General features: G+C 38.1%; 1 protein-coding gene across 2 annotated transcripts in view; it reads right to left on the bottom strand.

Annotated features, from left to right (window-relative positions):
• PTPN21 (protein tyrosine phosphatase non-receptor type 21) overlaps window positions 1-19061 on the bottom strand; it is a 43262-nt gene that overhangs the window by 2401 nt on the left and 21800 nt on the right. The window contains exons 7-19 of one of the 2 annotated variants that reach the window (XM_074585457.1): window positions 18506-18593; window positions 18218-18306; window positions 16052-16139; window positions 14281-14360; window positions 13009-13110; window positions 12300-12360; window positions 11697-11781; window positions 8019-9484; window positions 5600-5737; window positions 3006-3227; window positions 1737-1865; window positions 1185-1419; window positions 514-674 (exon numbers count right to left, since the gene is read on the bottom strand). In XM_074585457.1, the coding sequence (XP_074441558.1) occupies window positions 514-674; window positions 1185-1419; window positions 1737-1865; window positions 3006-3227; window positions 5600-5737; window positions 8019-9484; window positions 11697-11781; window positions 12300-12360; window positions 13009-13110; window positions 14281-14360; window positions 16052-16139; window positions 18218-18306; window positions 18506-18593 (2944 nt within the window). The remainder of the gene's footprint in view (window positions 1-513; window positions 675-1184; window positions 1420-1736; window positions 1866-3005; window positions 3228-5599; window positions 5738-8018; window positions 9485-11696; window positions 11782-12299; window positions 12361-13008; window positions 13111-14280; window positions 14361-16051; window positions 16140-18217; window positions 18307-18505; window positions 18594-19061) is intronic. The other variant, XM_074585458.1, reaches the window with a different exon arrangement.

Below are 19061 nucleotides of genomic sequence, written 5' to 3' on the forward strand. Positions count from 1 at the left end.
CAGTTTACGCCTATTCACTTCTGGCTAAAAGCTGATAGGACCAGATTTTATTCTATTAAACTACCCCTTTGTCTTCTGCTGAGACTGATACTTCCGATACGCTCACTTAGGAGCAAAATATTTAATAACAAGCACAGAGACTGGCTACAAAGCACGTTCTTGAATATTATCCATTAAAACTACTGCATGAAGTAGAAGTGGTAAGTCAGGGCGAATTCCTGAAATATGCTCAGTAGCCTAGGGCACACCTTGTTCCACTCAGTGACTCAACACCTTATGGAGTCAAGAATCCAAATGAGCATTCCAGTACCCAGTGTGTAAGTGGGCAACTCTAGAAGATTATTGACTTCTGTTGAATTGCCAAGAGCTTTTTCAACCATAGTTGTAAGGGCTCTTCCAAAGGACACATATTGGGAAAGTTCAGATGAACAGCCATAAAATATTTATTAGGCAGGTTATTTACTCTTCCACTACCTCACATTATTTAAAGCACGAGAAAGAAAAAGAGATCACCTCATTGTGTTCCAAGCAAGCGATCATGATTTCTGACAGAATGACCACTCCTGTTCGTCCTACACCTGCGCTGCAATGTACCAATACAGGTGGATTGGAGTTCTTAGGATCCGCAGTGCTGTTTGTATGGCGCCGCACTGACTGTATCTCTTCCAAGTATGCTATTAAGTTCAACAAGATAAGAATAATAAATCTGGGAGATGAAGCCACATAAGCCATGCTATCATGCTGTATGACCACCAGAAAAGTAGTAATTTAACATAAGACGTTCCACAGAAAAATGATGCACTCAAAAGTCATATCCCAACCAAAGCAATGCAGAGCAATAAAGATCATCTAACTTTTGTAAGGCTTTCTTTGCCTTGTTCCCCTACCCCCCACCAAAGGCAGCTTGTGGCCATCTTGCTACTTCTAGAACATACTCAAATGTGTTGTATGTGATGCAATTATCTTCTAATCTATATGAGCTTTTAGTAAATTTATATAGACATAAACAGTCACTTTAACAAACTGGCAGGTATATTCCTGACAAGAAGGTAGTTCAGTATCTCTTGTTGGTGTGAAGGAACCTTTTACAGCAGAAAGCTAATTCACGTATAGCAGCCATTTTAGGAGGTATTAAAAAACCAAACAAAACCAACCACAAATGAAAGCTATTAAACACAACTTACAGAGAAATCCCTTTAGATCCTCTGGACAGCCATGCTCTGGCCAGTCAGTATACTGCAGATGCCAAACTGTTCTCTCCTGTCCTGTGAGAAGATGCTTAATCTTCAAACCCGTTGTTGCATAACAGCCTGAGTCTGTACGGAATCGTGTGGTAATCTTAAATCTTCCATACGTTACAGTGTTGTGTCTTGAACCAAGACGTGGCCAGTATCTGAAGCTTTTTTCTCGCCCACTTTCCTTAAAAGTAAAATGCTTGCTGAACAATAAACATAAGAATACTAATACAACTAATGCTCCTGTAACAACTGTATCTCTCCTCTATTAAGTACTACTACAGTGTTATGGTTTCTCACTGAGTAAACCAAATTTCCAGTGGAAAGAGTTTGCAAATTTACATCTTTCTGCCAAGGAAAGCAAGACAAAATGGCAAAGGGGTCACTAGAAATTTATCTTTGATTGGTCGTCTTGTTGGAGCAAAGATCCCCTTCCTCTAACAGATCATAACAAAATCATTGTGGAATTTCTGGGAGAATCCTGACTCGGTTTATACTCACTTCCTCTGCCGTCACCATAGCTATGATGGCAATCCCTTGTTCCCAGATCATCTGCCAGAAATCCTGACATGTATTCTGCAAAGGGCCCTGCGTAGCAATGTAATCCCACTCTATGCCGCCAACAGAGATCTGTAAAAAGAAAGGCATCAGATTAGTAATTACTGAAAACTTCCTTTTCCTAGTTCTTAAGTCAGCATTTGAAGATGCACAAACTGCAAAAAGACAGCAACAATTGTGAGATATCTCCCTCCCATTTTTTAGCTACATCTTGTCACATTAGATGCAGAAGATGTTTAAAACTTTAAATTTAAATTTAAATTTAAAACAATGTTTAAAACTGTATAAACACATAGATAAATAATGTATTTCACATCATAAACATAATGTAGAAGTGAGTAAATAAAATTGTATTTCTTTGTTAATTTAAGGTATTCTAGACAATTCAGGTTTAGAAAGCTTTCATACCCTGGATGCTGTAAATGCAGTAAAAAGTCAGAATTAGCTGATGTTTCCTCAAAAAATAGTATCTTACTTGTTTGAGAAGAGTCAGAAGAGTTACTCAACCTTTGTGAATGAGCCAAAGTATAGAAACTATGGTACCATGTCAATGTGCAAACAGATTTATTCAAAAAAAAAAAAAAGAAAAAAAAAGACAGCAACGCAACTACAACTGCTGCTTGGACGATCTCAACTCTTTTCAGAGAAAGCATGAAGGCAATTTTAGTTGCACTTTAAGTAGGTAAATGCATTGAAAATGAATGAATTGCCTTGAAGGTTCTTGAAGTCACCCTGCAACTTCTTCACTTTTTTAAATAGAGTTGAAAGAGCTATGGCTAGGGAAAGGGCACAACTGAAGATTATAAACAAGCAGATTTCCCCCTGGTTCCCGTTCCTCTGCCACTGCAGTTCAAAAATATCATAATCATTGCAAAGGATCCCAGTTTATTATAAAGCTATTTGCCTTCTTAATCCTGGGATGAATGGACGTGCTTTCTGTTAGCACCAATCCACAGAGAGATGAGACAGAAAGAAGACAGTCAATCAATACAGAAGCAAGATGCAAAAGACCTCTCCAATAATTAACCCTCCATTATTTTACGTAATGAGGAAAAATTCGTTCCTCCTTTCCCCAAAGAAACCTCTGCAGAAGAAGGGAAAGATAGAGATGGAGGGATTCTCACTCATCTGACCAGACCAAAACTGATAGCCAAATCCATTTTTAGTTACCACATGAACTGGAAAACATTTCTCCAACAGTATTTCTCTCACCTTGATATGAGATGCATTGATGTAACCCGTGTTATTTTCTTTGGTTGGGACTAGCTCTACTCTGGTATCATCATAAGGAAGGACGTCCTGGAACCGGTTTCTTTCAGCATTTTCAGGAAGCCGAGCTATTGAGCACTCACCATCTATAAGTCTTTTTTTCTGAATGCGCTCATATTCAGTAAACACCATCCCCTGCTCTAACCGTTGTTCCAGAAATTTACACTGAAAGACAGAACACAGGCAACCATGCAAAGTCACATTCTAAGGTGAGTCTATTTTAACAGAGAACTCATGAAGGATAACATGTATGCATTTTCCTCTCCAACACACTTTTTCAATGCTTTTCCAGCTATTCTTTTCACACACATACCAGAATAAATTAGAAGAAACCATAACCAGCAGAAATTTTGTTCAAGTGAAACCTAAGAAGTCTCTTATACTTCATTAGGTCACAAAGACTGTGCTACCACTGGTGAAACAAAAATTATGTCATAGTTTCTATAGAGACAACCCACTTGGGCAAAGAAATATTTAACCAAACCAGATAGCTATGCTATACTACAAACCACCACAAATACCTTTGAACAAGAAATACTCATTAATCCTCCTACTCAATACAGCATATTAGATTACATCATTTGCAAAGGTCTCCTTTAATCTTGTAATAAAAAAAAATAAGTCAACTTTGTCATTTGGATGGAGAAAATCTCTAAAAATGTAAAACAAAACACTTGCCTCAGTCAATGAGCTAATAATTCACTACCAATATTCCATTTTCTTAGTCTGAAGATACTAAACTTTGCATACAGCAGCAAAGCCTTCTTAGAACCTCTGGCTGCAGCTGAGGTATAAACCCAGGATTTTTTCTACTAGTATAATTCAACCTGTTTTATTTAATAAGCTGCTGCTCGCCTCGCCCCACCCCAATTTATTCTTTCAAAATCAAGTTCTTTCTAAATCATAAGACACTTCTGGAATTTCAGAGAATCTTTGCCAACAATAATTAGAGGAATAGTACGTAAGATTTCAGCCAGAAAATTTCATCTATGTCACATGTCCCCGGCCTCTCACAGCAACTGCTCTGCGGTATCAGGTCAGAAAAGTATCTTGTATCAAATAACTGCAATGCCAAATGTTGCAGAGGAAGGGGTAAAACCTCAATCATATACCATTTGCACATCAATACATCAACTGCACAAACTCCTTTATTATCTTTAGGCTAATTCCCTCACAATAGCATGAAGTTGAGCAATGAAACAGGCACTGAATAAACTTTAAAGTCGTCTTCTAAAAAAATATCTGCAGTCTGGACTTCATGTCTCACATCTGCTTTGCATTACCTCTTCTCAGCTGTTTTAGGAATTAATCCCATTTCATTTTATCTATTCTGCCTCTATGCTGATGGCTGTAAGTAAGAGGAAATAACCAACACAGGTACTAAATGCAGAACTGTCAACAACACAATTTTTGTCCCTTAGCATCTTTAAGGAATGTATATACAGTTCAAAAATAACTTCAACTGTGTTGAAATGGAACAGTCAAATTTCTCTCCTATGGCTCTCACTCCAAGTCTTAAAACTCCAAGACTAAATTTCTACTGTGTGACTTGCAACTAATTTTCTTGGCCTGTTCCTTAAAACTGCAGCTCGTGAGAGCAGGACTGTTCTTTTAAGTTCTAATCCCTGCCCAGTGACTGTCAACAAATTGAGCTAGTGGGGGTCTGCAGCTGAGGATGCCCAACCATGCTCAGAACCAGATTCTAAAGAGACCACTGGTCGCAGGATGTACAATAATCACTGTAGATCTTGGTGTATCTATCTAGTTGCTCCCTGGTCAGGTGTGTCATGACAGCACTGTTCAACATGGCCTTCACAAGCTGGATACTGATTGTATTTCACTTTCCTGTTACTATTTAATGATATACAAGGCAGGCTGAAGCATATTTACTGACATTATTTACCCTGATACAAGCAGATGGTGTCTTGTATTTCTCAAAAAATGATCCTCAAATTCTAGAACCTGATGTCCTCTCAGTGATCTGAGATCTTTTACTGAATTTAAAATTTCTGCAGATCACACAAGTTCCATCTATATTTTCAGGGATCCACCTGAGGAAAACAGATAAATACAATCTGCACAAGCTATACTCTGGCAATGTAATTTAACCACAAAATTTATTGTAAAAATTGTATGAATTTCAAATAATTACAACTAAGTTCAACCTCACACTCAGAATTTTAATTTTCATGTGTTTTCAGTGTGGAAAACCCAAAAATTAAGAGAGAAAACAGATCTGGCACAAAAGTCTATCAGTAGATACTAGTTAATTTGTTTCCTATATGTTCCAAGGGTAAACTATTATCTAAATCACTGTAATCTAAAATCTTACAGAAAAATCTGAGTTATACCCAATATTTCTAGCAATGGCTTATCAATCAGAAGTCTCATTCTTCATTTTGTTCCTATTCTCAGTATTTGAGTTACCTTGAACCTGAAGCATTTTAAAGTCAACACAAAGCACCATTCATATACATTTCATTTTGAAAAATAAATAGTGTAAAAGAGAAATCAAGCATGAAAAAACTTCAACATACCCGTTCATCATTTGTTGCTCTTGTTGATTCTTCCTTCCCCTCATCTGGCAGAGGCATTCTAGTCAAAGCTAATCCATTTAGGGCAGCTAGCTTTAGAGGCCCTATTTTTTTTGCATCATTTTTATTCTTTTTCATACCCTGCAAAAGAGAAGCTAAAATTTGTAAATATTTTCAAATATCTGATGAAGTTATAAGGCAGAAATCAGATGAGTTCAATTAAGCAAAGGATAATTCTTTGACCCCTTCTGCCAACACCTTTGACCTTTTTTTTTTTTGATAAGCACTGCAGGGAGAGATTAGGGTGGTGGGACTACATTCCTCCAAGGACACAACACAAGTCTGTCTTCATTCCAGACAGGTTAATGAAACTGCTTGAGAATGACAAATATTGTTCCCTAACAGCTCACAACTGAGGGTGTGAGGTGACACTTCTGGATAATTGACATTCTTGGACAGAACTGAAATCACTTTCCAACACCAAAAACACATAAAAATGCTTCCTTACTAAACTATTCAGTTTGCAGGCACTTTTCTTTCCTACAAGCGGGCATTACAATGAGGATGTTCATTTCAGATATTTGGGTATAGTTAAATGTTTGACTAAGTTTGCAACAAACTGCACATAAAAATATGAACACAGAACTGCAGACAGATATGAGCCCTGAATCAGGCCATGAATCTAAATTATTGAAGTTACCATTCATTATTTGAGAAAAATACCAAAGGGGGACGTTTATGAAAGAATAAATTCAAATGATTCTTTTAAAAAGTGTAAGAGAAAACTTCATCATTCCCGCAGTTGCTAAGTTCGGTTATGAACAAAAATATACTGAAAATGTGAGCGCATATGCTGCTTGAATGATAATCACACTTTCAAAAGCTAAATGGTAGTAAGGAACATGAAGACAAAGCTCAGAGGATGAGACCACATTTAAAAGTGAAGTGAACACAAACACAACAGTAAGAGTTCATTAAAAAAGCAAAATATGTGAACCTTGCTAGGGGCCAGCTTTGTTACCAGGATATTCATCTCAGCGTGGAATACAGAAGGGTGATATTCTCCATCACGCAATGGCACTCTTAAGTGTTACTGAACTATAAAGTATTTTACTGAACATTTCCAGTGAAAAAGTTTTAATACCGATTTCATTTCAGAGGTTGCTTTGAACATTTACATAGCTATCAGCAGGAAAAGGCTGGCTATGATTTTGGTAGACACATCAGTGTCTGAAAATTTATCTTTTGGAGATCAAAACACTAAGTGACTAAATGAGAACACAAGGAGAAAGTTATCACCTTTTTTCCTATAACCACATAACAAACAGGAGGAAGAAGATTTAGAAAAACATACACAATTATAAAAAGAAATGAAGCTGATGAAGGTATAGCAAGTCTAACTGACAAAAAGTTGTGAGAGCAGTAACTATTTAAATACACAACTTTTGCATCATCAGCTGTAACGGTTACTACGACAGCAGAAGTTATGTGGTAGTTCCACTGCAGTCCAGTTTGTGCAGAGAACTATTTGACACCAACTCCATCAGGCAAAGCTAACAACAACCAAGTTTAAAAAGCAGTAATAATAATAAAAATGGTCTCCTTCCATTAGCAACTGAAACATGCCACAGGCTACATAAAACTGAGAAAAAGTTTAAAACAAAATGAGCAGTAAGGACTGCCAGTGAAATTGTACAGTCCCACACAGACCTTGATGTTTCTATGAGGTGGGAATTACAGGGAAGGTGGAGAAACATGCAGTTGTTCACTGTTTATGGCTTCATAAGATTGGAGTAGGAGAAAGAGACATAGCAAGCAAGAAGTACCTTTAGTGGGCTAAAAAGAGCTTGAAGAGAAGGCAAAACGGAAAAGATATGAAAAGGGGAAGGGATGGAGGAAAGAAGACAATGCAAAGAAATAATTTATTGCGTAACGTCATCAGGTGTCCCTCTTAGTTCAGAAGAAGAAAGCAAATGAATCAAAAAAAGTAAACATTCAGCTACATCCAATTTTTCAGTGAAAGGAAGATTAGAAAGCTCATAATGGAATGGAAAGAGTTGTTTCTGTTCCAGATAAGAATAGGTAGGGCGGAATTTGGGATCTAGAACTGACTTTAAATTCACTTATTCCATAGTTGTTAGCCAGGTTAGGCATATCAGATGGATGGAGGCTGCAGAACTGGATTTGTGTGGGAGGCCTATACAAGCAGAACTCAGACATGGCAGAGAAGCAGATAAAAGGTATCTAAGCAAAGTTAATCAATGAAAACCAGAAAAATAAAGGTCAAGCTTAAAGTAGCTTTTAATTCACATGTTTTAAAAGCATCTCAGGCAGATTAAAAAAGCGCCAAACCTCAAACAAAAACCCACACGCAACTCCCACTACAGAACAACCCGAAACAAGAGGAATAGTATCCACTTACACCTAGAGGAGGAAGGCCTTCCACAATATTCTTCTTCCCAGACAAAAGATCGGACACAGGTCTCTTCTTTACTGAATCTTTCCTTACTCTGTATCTCCCTGATGTTGTAAGATCAGATTCCGACATAGATGGAGTAAGCAGTCCTTCCCCTCTTCTCTGTACTTGGCTTTCTACTAGTAAATGAACAGGGCTCATATCTTTCATTCTCTTTTCTGTCTCTGTGATATGTAATTTAGGCTCAAGAATATGCAAAGGGCCAGCAGACGAAGCAACAGAGCTATAAGGATAGTTCAGCACTGAATCATGAGAATAACCACCCAAAACGGATGAAAGTTGGGTTTGATCTTCAGGGAGAGGAGAAAGACTTGTACTAGCCTTGTTTTCTTCTTCAAATTCTTCTTCTTCCTCACTACTGTGAATCAGCATAGTGGCATCTGAAAGGGTTTTCTTATGATCACAATTCACACTTTCTTCTTGCTCGCTTTCTTTTTGCTTTGTTCTCTCCATCAAAACGTTGGGCTGTGACCCTTCTGAGATAACTCTTGGAAGAGCTACATCTGCTGCAGAAGCTGACATGGTCCTCTCTTTAATTCTTATTCCTTCAAAGCTGGGAGTCAAGCCTGCTATTTCAATACTGTTCCTCTTCTGCAGCTGAGCGTGGCGTGCCGATGTTAGAGGTTCACTGACTTCCTGAAGAGAATGTGCCACAGGCAGGCTGTCTTCTTGAAATGTCTGGACAGAATGGTGCACTCGCCTTGTGATTAGATCTGGATTGCTGCTGCTAATGTAGATATGTCGTGAAAGGTCTGGAGTACTATTTGCAGGTCTCGGGTATGGGTATGGGGGAGGTGGTCGATAGACTTGGGTCTTCATTATATTTGGTGCTGGATAGTCCTGAGCCTGGAGCTGCACATTTGTTAACTCAGGCACACTGACTGCCCCAACAACCGGGCGCTTTTCAGCAGGATAGGGATAGGGGGATTGGCTATGGAAACTGTAGTTCAGGTTAAATGGGTAATGGTTAGATTGTGGGGAAGCAAAGTGAGCGTGTTCTCGTATTTCAGGTTGACTGTAAACTAAGGCATCAGGCCTGCTGTAAGCATATGAATTGCTGATGTTAAGATTTCTCATTGAATGACTCTGCCTATCTGCGTGCATCATTCCCCTGTTGAGCTGTCTCATCACAGTTTCATAGTCTGGCGTAGGGCGATAAGAAGGTGGTATTAGTGCACTATGTCTATGTGATGGGACATAATCAGTTCTGAGGACATCGCTTCCAGTAATGCTTGGGTTAGAGGACATGGGGGATGGCTGCAAGTAATGTTGTGGATTGTTCAAAGAGTTTGTGCTATGTGCACTATAGACACTACCATTGCGGATCCGACCACTGTAGTCATGAGGGGCTCTATCCAAGCTAGTCTGAGAGTGACAGTAGTATCCATTCTGATTGCCCACAAAGAGGTTATCTGAAAATAAAGTTTAAGAACAATCTTTATGTCCAAGATATCAAACAAAGATATCCTCTATTAAGACATGGCTAATCAATGTTTGAGACTTTCAAAATCGCAGTTATTCATTCTTAGCTATATACTGAAACAGGAAGGAAAAGAAACCCACCCCAGCTTTTTTGTTGTTGTTGATACCCTAGGTATGTATACCAGAATAACCTATTGTGTTCATTTAGATGATGCAAATTCCTATTGGAAAACAATGTCTCAGTTTAAGAACAGTTTTCTTCTGTTTGGGATAGGTTTGCTAAGTTTCAGTCCAAGGTAAACAAACTCCATATCAATCTTAAACCACACTAATTGAAAGAAAGTCAGTCTACACCAGGGTTTGCACTAATCTAATAAGATCAGTTTAAATGGCAAGAAAGAAAAAAAAAAGCAAACAAAAAAGCACCAAAAAACAAAAAAACACCCCCACAACAACCATAAAAAAAAATCCTCACTCTTCTTCTCCCCCCCAGGTGACAAGTAGATATAATTCCACAAGTCCTTAAAAAAAAAATAATCAAATTAACTTAATTAACTTTTCTCCAGAAATTGTGGTGACAGTTTAAACCATCACCATATATTGTTTGCATGTTAACGTATACCCACTCTGATGGGTAAAGAAAACGATGTAACAGTTTATACATCCAATATACATTCAATAATTTAACCAGTACTTCACTGGATGTACAATTTGCCGAGCTCCAGAAAAGAACAACTCAGTCATTGCTTTAGATGCCTTTCATTATTTAACTCTTCATGTTCACCAAAATAATTGCCACACTTATGTTAATGAATTTGCTGACTATCAAGCATTCTTTTCTTTGTAAAAGGAATTGTTCAAAAATAGGACATGTGCAGTAGCAAGTATCCAGCAATAATTCCAACATTATACTGGAAAGAATTCAACTACATTCTGAATTTATATACCTGTACCTTCATGAATACTTGTGTTACTCTATTTAGATAGAAAATGTGCTAATTCCCTTACCAGTGAGTTGTTAGAGCATTTTTTTTTTTTTCCAGCTGATTTGTAGGACTGGACAGTCACTTTCAAAACTGATGCAACTTTGCAAAAGATTAGATTAAGCCCTTTGGGGGAGCAACTTTGTTAAATAAAGACACAACATGTAACAATCAAATAAAAAAGGAGAGAAAGCAGACATGACTCCACTGCAAACTGCCCAGGTTGGAAGTGTGCATTCCTTAATTCTGATTAGGGTTTGCTTGGGTTTTTTCTTTCCTTTTTCAATCAAATGTATACCAATTCCATAACTTGCAGACTTCCTTAGCCTTTGAATTCTCCACCACCTTGTAGTCCAGTAAACTCCGAGAGAAACTTCTCTGTTCCTGCATCTTGGGTTTAACATTTTTTTCTCTTTATTTTTCAATTGTCTGAATTGTCTGGGGGCTCAGTTACTTTTTGCAGCTATTAAGATCAATATTGACAAGGATCTCACAATGCCTTAACATACCAGTTTGACACATGAACCAAAAAAATGATGGTCAGCTTAAGCTCGCACAAGGCCCACAGTCTATAGTTGCTGTATATGATACCATAACTAACTTTGCTCATATCCCATTGGAAAAGATATGGAGGAGGAGTGACTGAGGGAACTAGGATTGTTTAGCTGTTTAGCGTAGGTGAGTGGAGATGTTATCATTCTCTACAACTACCTGAAAGGAGGTTGTCATGAGGTGGGAGCTGGCCTCTTCTCCCAAGTAACAAGAGATGGAGCAAGAGGAAATGGCCTCAAGTTACATCAGGGGAGGTTTAGATTGGGTATTAGGAAAAATTTCTTCACCAAAAGGGTTGTCAAGCATAACAGGCTTGCCCCCAGGCTGCCCAGGGAAGTGGCTAAGTCACTGTCCCTGGAGGTATTTAAAAGACGTGTAGATGTGGCACCCAGAGACATGGTTTAGTGGTAGGCTTGGCAGTGCTAGGTTAATGGTTGGACTTGATGATCTTAAATGTCTTTTCCAAACTAGGTGATTCTATGATTCTATTTCACATTAGCCTATATGCCTAGAGTAGCAGCAAGAACTTCAATTAGTGTTGTAGTACAAACCTATCCCATGTTCACCCTATAAATTTATTCATCTCTAGCCAGAGTAGCTATAAATGCAAATTATAGTTTTGACCTTCTAAAGTTGTGTAGTGGGGCCTTGGATTTAACGAACTTACCTTGGGAGGATGCATATGGTTCAGTATAATGACCATTGTAATGCAGCTGAGGTGGTGGAGGCATCATATAAGGCTGAGGCTTGGGCTAAGAAAGCAAACATTTATTGTTAGTTAAAAACTCATGATTTATTGATAAGTCTTGAAGATTTTTTTATATATAATACATAATATTATATATACAATGTTCAATACACACACACAAATACATGCAAAGCCTTAGTCTTAAACCATTTCTCTAAATCTGCAATGTAAGTTTCTCCTGTGAGGTCATAAAAGAAATAATAAAAAAGAAGGAAACAAAACCAAAACCACCCATCCCCAACCCAAGACTGTATCTTGCTATCTGACATCTAGGAGAGTCTCCTGGTTGAGTCTCCTAGAGACAGAGCAATCAAACTAAAAATAGAAGTGCTTAAAATATTTTTCATTGCAATTATTTTAATTCCCATTATTCAGCTTTTCTACAAGTCAGAAACAGTTCCTCACAAGCTAGACTCATCTTTTTCACTGCTCCTTGTATTCCACTGAAGGAAAATTAATGTCTGATTCAAAGCCAACTGAAATTCATAAAAATGCAAATATAAAACTCTTTGCTCTCCTTACCATAGACATCCTGGACGAAGATCGCCTTCTAACAGGATTCACTGTAACGGGCTGGGTTTGTCTACAGAAGAAGTTTTATGGTGAGAAATGATTCTTAACACCACCAAGATCAACTTCAAACCTTGGAAAGTGCTCCCAAGTTCAGTTAAAAATCACTCCAAATTTCTTGGAGACAGGCTCTGTGTTAAATAGTCCCCCCCAACAGTCTCAGAAGGAAATAAACCACCATCGCGGGTAGGATGATCAGAATCACAAAACCAGGAACAAAATACTTCAGTTATTTCTTTGCCTTCTTTGTATGAGGCATAAAAAGGAGACCTCCCTGAAGCACTGCAGCAGGGCAGAAAAAGCAGCACAATGACCAGGGACTAGCTCCAAATTTGAACCCCATATAAAATCTCATACCGTAAGTTATCTGTTCTACAAGAACGGTCATAAAACTGTTTACAGAATGTAACGTTACAGATGTTACAGAAAGTACGACTATACTGCATGAGCATTTTTATGTTCTAACATTCAAGCTAACGGTAATAAATTTTCATAATTTGTTGGATTGCCTCCAGGATGTAAGGTTCAGAAACCTTAAGCTCCTTTTTCCCCACCCTACTCTGCACCTGTACTCTGCATCTTGACAGAGGTCAAAAGACAGCAGAATAATACAAATGCAGGAACTGCCAGATTTCAGAAAGAAAGATAATTTTCAGCTCACCCTTTGGGAAGTGAAGGACGAGAAAGGATTGGAAAGCGTGGAAGGGAAAGAATGAGGGAAGATTTCTGAGAGCCCTCCTCAGGTGGAGAGTCCAGGGAGTCTCTAAAGACAAGGTACGTACAGATAAAGAAAAAAAAACCCTGAACTTAGTACAGGCATGCATAAGACAATTTTCAGCAGCAGGACCAGATGAAAGGGAATCTTAGAGGAGAGATAATCAGAAAAGGTTTTTTTGAGGACTTTGCTTATTAATAAAACTACATTGTGGTGAAAGGGTTAAAATAAGTAAGAGACTGACATTCAATAGAAGTGACATTATTCAGATAGTAATGCACAAGTCCCAGAAATACACTACCACCAGTATATCTCATCTCCCTCAAAAGGCATCCAGGTTTACAAGCTTAGAGGTATAAGGTCTACTTTATTCCAAATTAATCTTACTCTTCTAAAATAAATTAGCATTAAACCCACTAGCAAGTCATCTATGGTACAAAATATTCTATTATCTTTGCACTGGCCTCAGCAAATTTTGGACTAACCCCTCCATAGCTATCTTCTTGTGTACAAAGTGGAGGAACGGAACATTTGGGAATCATGCTTTTTTACGACAAACTATTCACTGGGTCTAATTCCCTATTATTTGACTGAAGTAACTTAACTAAAGGAAAGCTGTACAGCAGAGTAGCTCAAATTCCAGCCCTTGATTTACAAGTTGGAGACCAGCCCATTTAAATTTAATTTGATGAATTGTATTGAATTTACTTTGCACTGGTGCTACTTGAGCTATACAGATTCCATGGATATCCAAAGGACCACATACCTCTCAGCTGTCAATCCAGCACATTTCAGGAGTGCTTCACATACACTTCCCGCCCTTTTAAAGGCCTCTAGAGTGTCCTTTCAGAGCAGTTCACCCAAATCCAGGCCAAAATCCCACTGATTCTAGTAGTTCACAAACATTCTAGCAACAGTAGCCCCCAAAGCAACTAAAGTTGCACTTCTAGTCACAGCACTGAGATCCAACTGCAGGTGTCAAACACTATTACTTTTGTTAAGATTTCAGCGTTTAATATTGTCCTCTGTTGTAATGCAGACCATGTTTGAGAAACTGGTGATAAGTATTTTCACAAAAAAGACTAAGAAAAAAACCCCAAGACATTAATTACTACCATCTAAAAAGGACAGTACAAACATTACAGAGGTTATAAAAGATTTCACTTCCCAACAGAAGCTTCAAGGGCACCAACAGTTATGCTAATGTATTCTACTTACAGGCTGCATTTATTTAGTCGGTAAAATTTGTGTCTAGCCACACACATCCTCCACACATATTTTGCTGTTTCCATATCTTCCTGCCAAAAAACAAAACCAAAATTTGCATATTAGGCCAAATATGCATACCCTTTGCTTGCTTTCAGACAAGCCACTGAAATTTTTAAGATTAAGTTAGCATTGACTGATTTTGTTTATTAACATAGCTTCATTACTTTCAACAGGTTTTCCCTAAAACTGTACTTTGTGGGCCTGAACATGCACTCTAGCCTAACAATTTTTTTAGATTTATGGAAGTTGAAAGCAGAAGCCTTTTGTTGAGGACACTCTTATCAGCTACAACACTATCACAATTTACAGTGTGTGTGTGTGTGTATATATATATCCCAACATATCTCACGCTATAATATTGTCAACAGCTGCCTTCTTGACAAAGACAACTGGTAAATGCTACATAAAATTAATTCTGCAAGGAATGCCATGGCCCATTCCAGAAAAGCTCCAAGACCATGTTTATCTTTAAATGCCACTGATTAAAAGCCACCTAGACTTTAGTAAAGCTTTTGACACCGTTTCGCACAGTATTCTCCTGGAGAAACTGGCTGCTTATGGCTCGGATGGGCATATGCTTTGTTGGGTAAAATACTGGCTGGAGGGCCTGGCCCAAAGAGTTCTGGTGAATGGAGTTAAATCCAGTTGGCAGCCAGTCAAAAGTGGCGTTCCCCAGGGCTCAGTATTGGGGCCTGTTCTCTTTAATATCTTTATCGACTACCTGGACAAGGGGATCGAATGCACCCTCAGTAAGTTCCCAAGCAACACCAAGTTGGGTGGGAGTGTTGATCTTCTTCAGGGTAGGATGGCTCTACAGAGGGATCTGGACAGGCTGGATCGATGATGGGCTGAGGCCAATGGTATGGGGTTCAACAAGGCAAAGTGCCAGGTCCTGCACTTGGGTCAAAACAACCCCATGCAGCACTACAGGCTTGGGGAAGAGCGGCTGGAAAGCTGTCTGATAGAAAAGGACATGGGAGTATCGGTCGACAGCAGGCTCAATATGAGCCAGCAGTGCGCCCAGGTGGCCAAGAATGCCATCCTGACTTGTATTAGAAATAGTGTGGCGAGCAGGACTAGGGAAGTGATTGTACCTCTGTACCTTGGCACTGGTGAGGCCACACCTCGATTCCTGTGTTCAGTTTTGGGCCCCTCACAACAGGAGGGACTTTGAGATGCTGGAGTGTGTTCAGAGAAGAGCAACAAAGCTGGTGAGGGGTCTAGAGCACAAGTCTTATGAGAAGCGGCTGAGGGAACTGGGGTTGTTTTGCCTGGAGAAGAGGAGGTTGAAGGGAGACCTTATCGCTCTCTACAACTACCCGAAAGGAGGTTGTGGCAAGGTGGGACTCAGCCTCTTCTCCTAAGCAACAAGTGATAGAAAATGGCCTCAAGTTGCACCAGAGGAAGTTTAGATTGGATATTAGGAAAAATTTCTTCACTGAAAGGGTTATCAAGCACTGAAACAAGCTGCCCAGGGAGGTGGTTGAGTCACCATCCCTGGAGGTATTTAAAAGACAGGCAGATGTAGTGCTGAGGGACATGGTTTAGTGGTAACTTGTCAGTGCTAGGTTAATGATTGAACTTGATAATCACTCATACAGTTCAAAGTTGCTAAATATGTAAAAAGCAGGTTTTATCCTTTGAGTTAAATTAGCTGTCTTAATTTGTGCTTTTATTTACTGCTGTCTTAGTGAAAAATTAAAAGTAAAATTCTACTCACAGTTTGGAATTGGATTGTCTCTTCTTTGTTTGCCAGCTCTAATGCGAAAAAGGATTTGTTGTGAGACATGTTGGCAATATCATGCCACCTGCAGACAAAAGGGATAGAACATGACTGGCGAGCTCTGATTTTTAAACCACAGAAAATGCAACTGAAGAACAACCACCACCAAGAACTGCGGACAAATACAAAGTTCATCAATCTATCTCAACAAGTTGCAGACCATCACTTCCATGTCCATTAAATGACTTCTGAAAGGGAAATATGTATGTGACTATCCCTTTGAAGATGCACAACATGTACAATAATAAGTTTATTACTTATCTTCCACTTGAAATTGTTTCAAGGGTTCTTTTTTAATAAATAAATAAATAAATGAAATTTGGACAAAATTTAGTTCTCAGCAAGTTATAATGTCCCGACTGCTTGAAAACAAACTATACATTTCAGAGGAAAAAAAAAAAAAATCTACATTAAACAAAGACATAAAGGCATCATTACACATATTTTCAATAACTCCCTTGCATATTGACAGATGAGAAGACGTTAGATTGCAAGAAATACAATACCATATATTTATTCGACTTCTTGTTAAATATAAATGTAGTTTGATCCATTAGTATTATGTTAGTGTAAATAAAGCCTGTATCATTGATTTATTAAGAGAATATTCTGCAGTGCGCAAATACAGGGAAAAAGCATGATCTACATACAGGACTCTCACTAAAGGTATTTATACGACTTCCATTTTCATTATATAGATGTGGCTAATAGCATTTCCTATAGCTACTTACCATCATATGCGTGAGGTAGAGAAAAAGTAATATCCCCATTTTGATGTAGAAAAAAGACCCCTCAAATTTAAAGCCTTGGTTCATAGGCATTTATGGATGCAATTATGAAATTACTTAAACCAATCTGAAGCATAACCCAGCCTTTGTAAATTGTATCAGTGGGTCATTTGTCTATGCTTTTTTGACACCCAAATACCATGATATATCTATCCCCGGTAGAACTGCCCATAGTTATACAATAAATAAGCAACAGAGCAGGAAACTAGATCCTGGAATTGGAATATGAATACTTTCTGATGCTCTCCAATGCACAACTTTTTTCTTATGTTTACACAGACACTCCATTCATGATTCTTTGGGAAATTATGTGGAATGCATGGATAAAGCTTTATTGCTCTCCCCTGTGTGCTTGAAAAGTCAGAAAGCAGCACTGTTGTTGCTTCATTCTGCAAGAAAGCAGAGTACAGCACTTCTACCACTCTACAAGAATATGGCAACAGCTCTCCTGTCAGCAGCAGTGATGGATTTTTGTGAAGGAGTTATCAGTACTGAATTTATAAATTCTATTAAACAAAACCACTAACAGAAAGCACAGTTGCTACTTTCAGCACGAGTTCCAGCAACTGTTGGACCACAGGATTTCAATATTCTGTTCATATTCAGACAAAAATTCAATTCTAGATGATTAAAGTTCACTAAGAATAAAGCCTTTTTTGCTCTAGCAATAATTACAGATTACTAAGACTCATTTTAAAAAATAAAAATCTTGAGATGTATTTTTTAAAATTTATTCCAAATTCTGTTCCAAGATGCCCAAGCAATCCCTCTTGAAGTCAGTGGGAACCAGGTCATTTCACATGAGACTGAATTCTAACTGTTAGGTAATTTGCAGACATGCCTATGTCTACAATTTAACTTTGAGAACATTAAATAGTAAACTAAAACAACGTATGAATCCAAAACAATGAAACAAATGTTATAATGTGACTCTCCTCTATTTCTTTTATATATAATATATGAAAGTATAATTTTACTCCTGGATAATTTTACAATTGAAAATTTCTAAGTAAATTGATGCGCCCATCTAAGGACTTGAAGACGTTCTATGTGCAGAGAATTGCTCCTTTTTGACTCAGTATGCGTTTTGCAATGGAATTAGAATTAATCTGGCTTAAAGATATTCGTCCTGTAGTCAATACATTGAAAAATTCCCATGAACTTCAGTATTCACTGTAGCGTGACAACTACAGGATTATGTTTGGTTTTATCAAATGATTAAATACAGATCATACCTAAGAGTTATTCATGCCAGTGAGGAACACACAGAAAGTGTGAAGTGCACACAGATATTTTAAGAAAGAATGATACTAACCTAAATACAACAGGAGGACGACCATTTTTGTGTTTCACAAAGATACCATCAAGACATGCTCCGATGAATATGTCACTTCCTTGGCTGTCCTGTAAGAAGTTACAAAAAAGTATGCAAATACAGAAAAAAGTCTTTGAAAGCAAAGTTACATGAGAAGCAACTACTTTTACAACTGTGGAGGAGAAAAGGGGTGGTATGGTTTTTGGGTTTTAATTATTTTTGGCAGGAAGTAACCCTTTTTAAATAGGGAAAGACAGTAACTGAGACAAAGATCAAAGCTCTGTTTACCTTTGCAGGATAGGTCTCTTCACCATAGCCATCCATTCTCTCTACTTCCTGCATATATAACATTTCTGCATCAGGAGGAGTAAGGCCTCTACAAATGAAAACAACAATGGGTTAGTACTGTCAATAAGAAAAAAAACGATCTTTGTTTTACTCTGACTGACACTGTCAAAGCTTAAAAAACATCCGCAAGACATCCAGGGATACAAATCATGCTGTTTTCATCAGTACCAATGGCTGATATATTTGTCTCAGCCTTTACACTTTCATTCTAGTGATTTCTTTCTCTCAGGCATCTCTAGGGGTAAATGGCAACAAAGACCAGTTAAAATTATCATCTCTGCTCATGGCAGACAATTACCACATTCTTCTTCAAATCCATCATTGTCACCATATTTTCTCATTTTATCAGAATGATTATTCTGGCACAGATGTTCAAGACCTGAATTCCTCCTATTGCAGTATACATGCATTTCAGGAAAGAGAGTCTCATTTTCTAAATGCTAACTGAGTTTTAACTGTAATGATTTGAAAATATGAGAAGGACATGATCGGTAGG

Source organism: Larus michahellis, chromosome 4 (assembly GCF_964199755.1).
Source record: "Larus michahellis chromosome 4, bLarMic1.1, whole genome shotgun sequence".
Taxonomy (NCBI): domain Eukaryota; kingdom Metazoa; phylum Chordata; class Aves; order Charadriiformes; family Laridae; genus Larus; species Larus michahellis.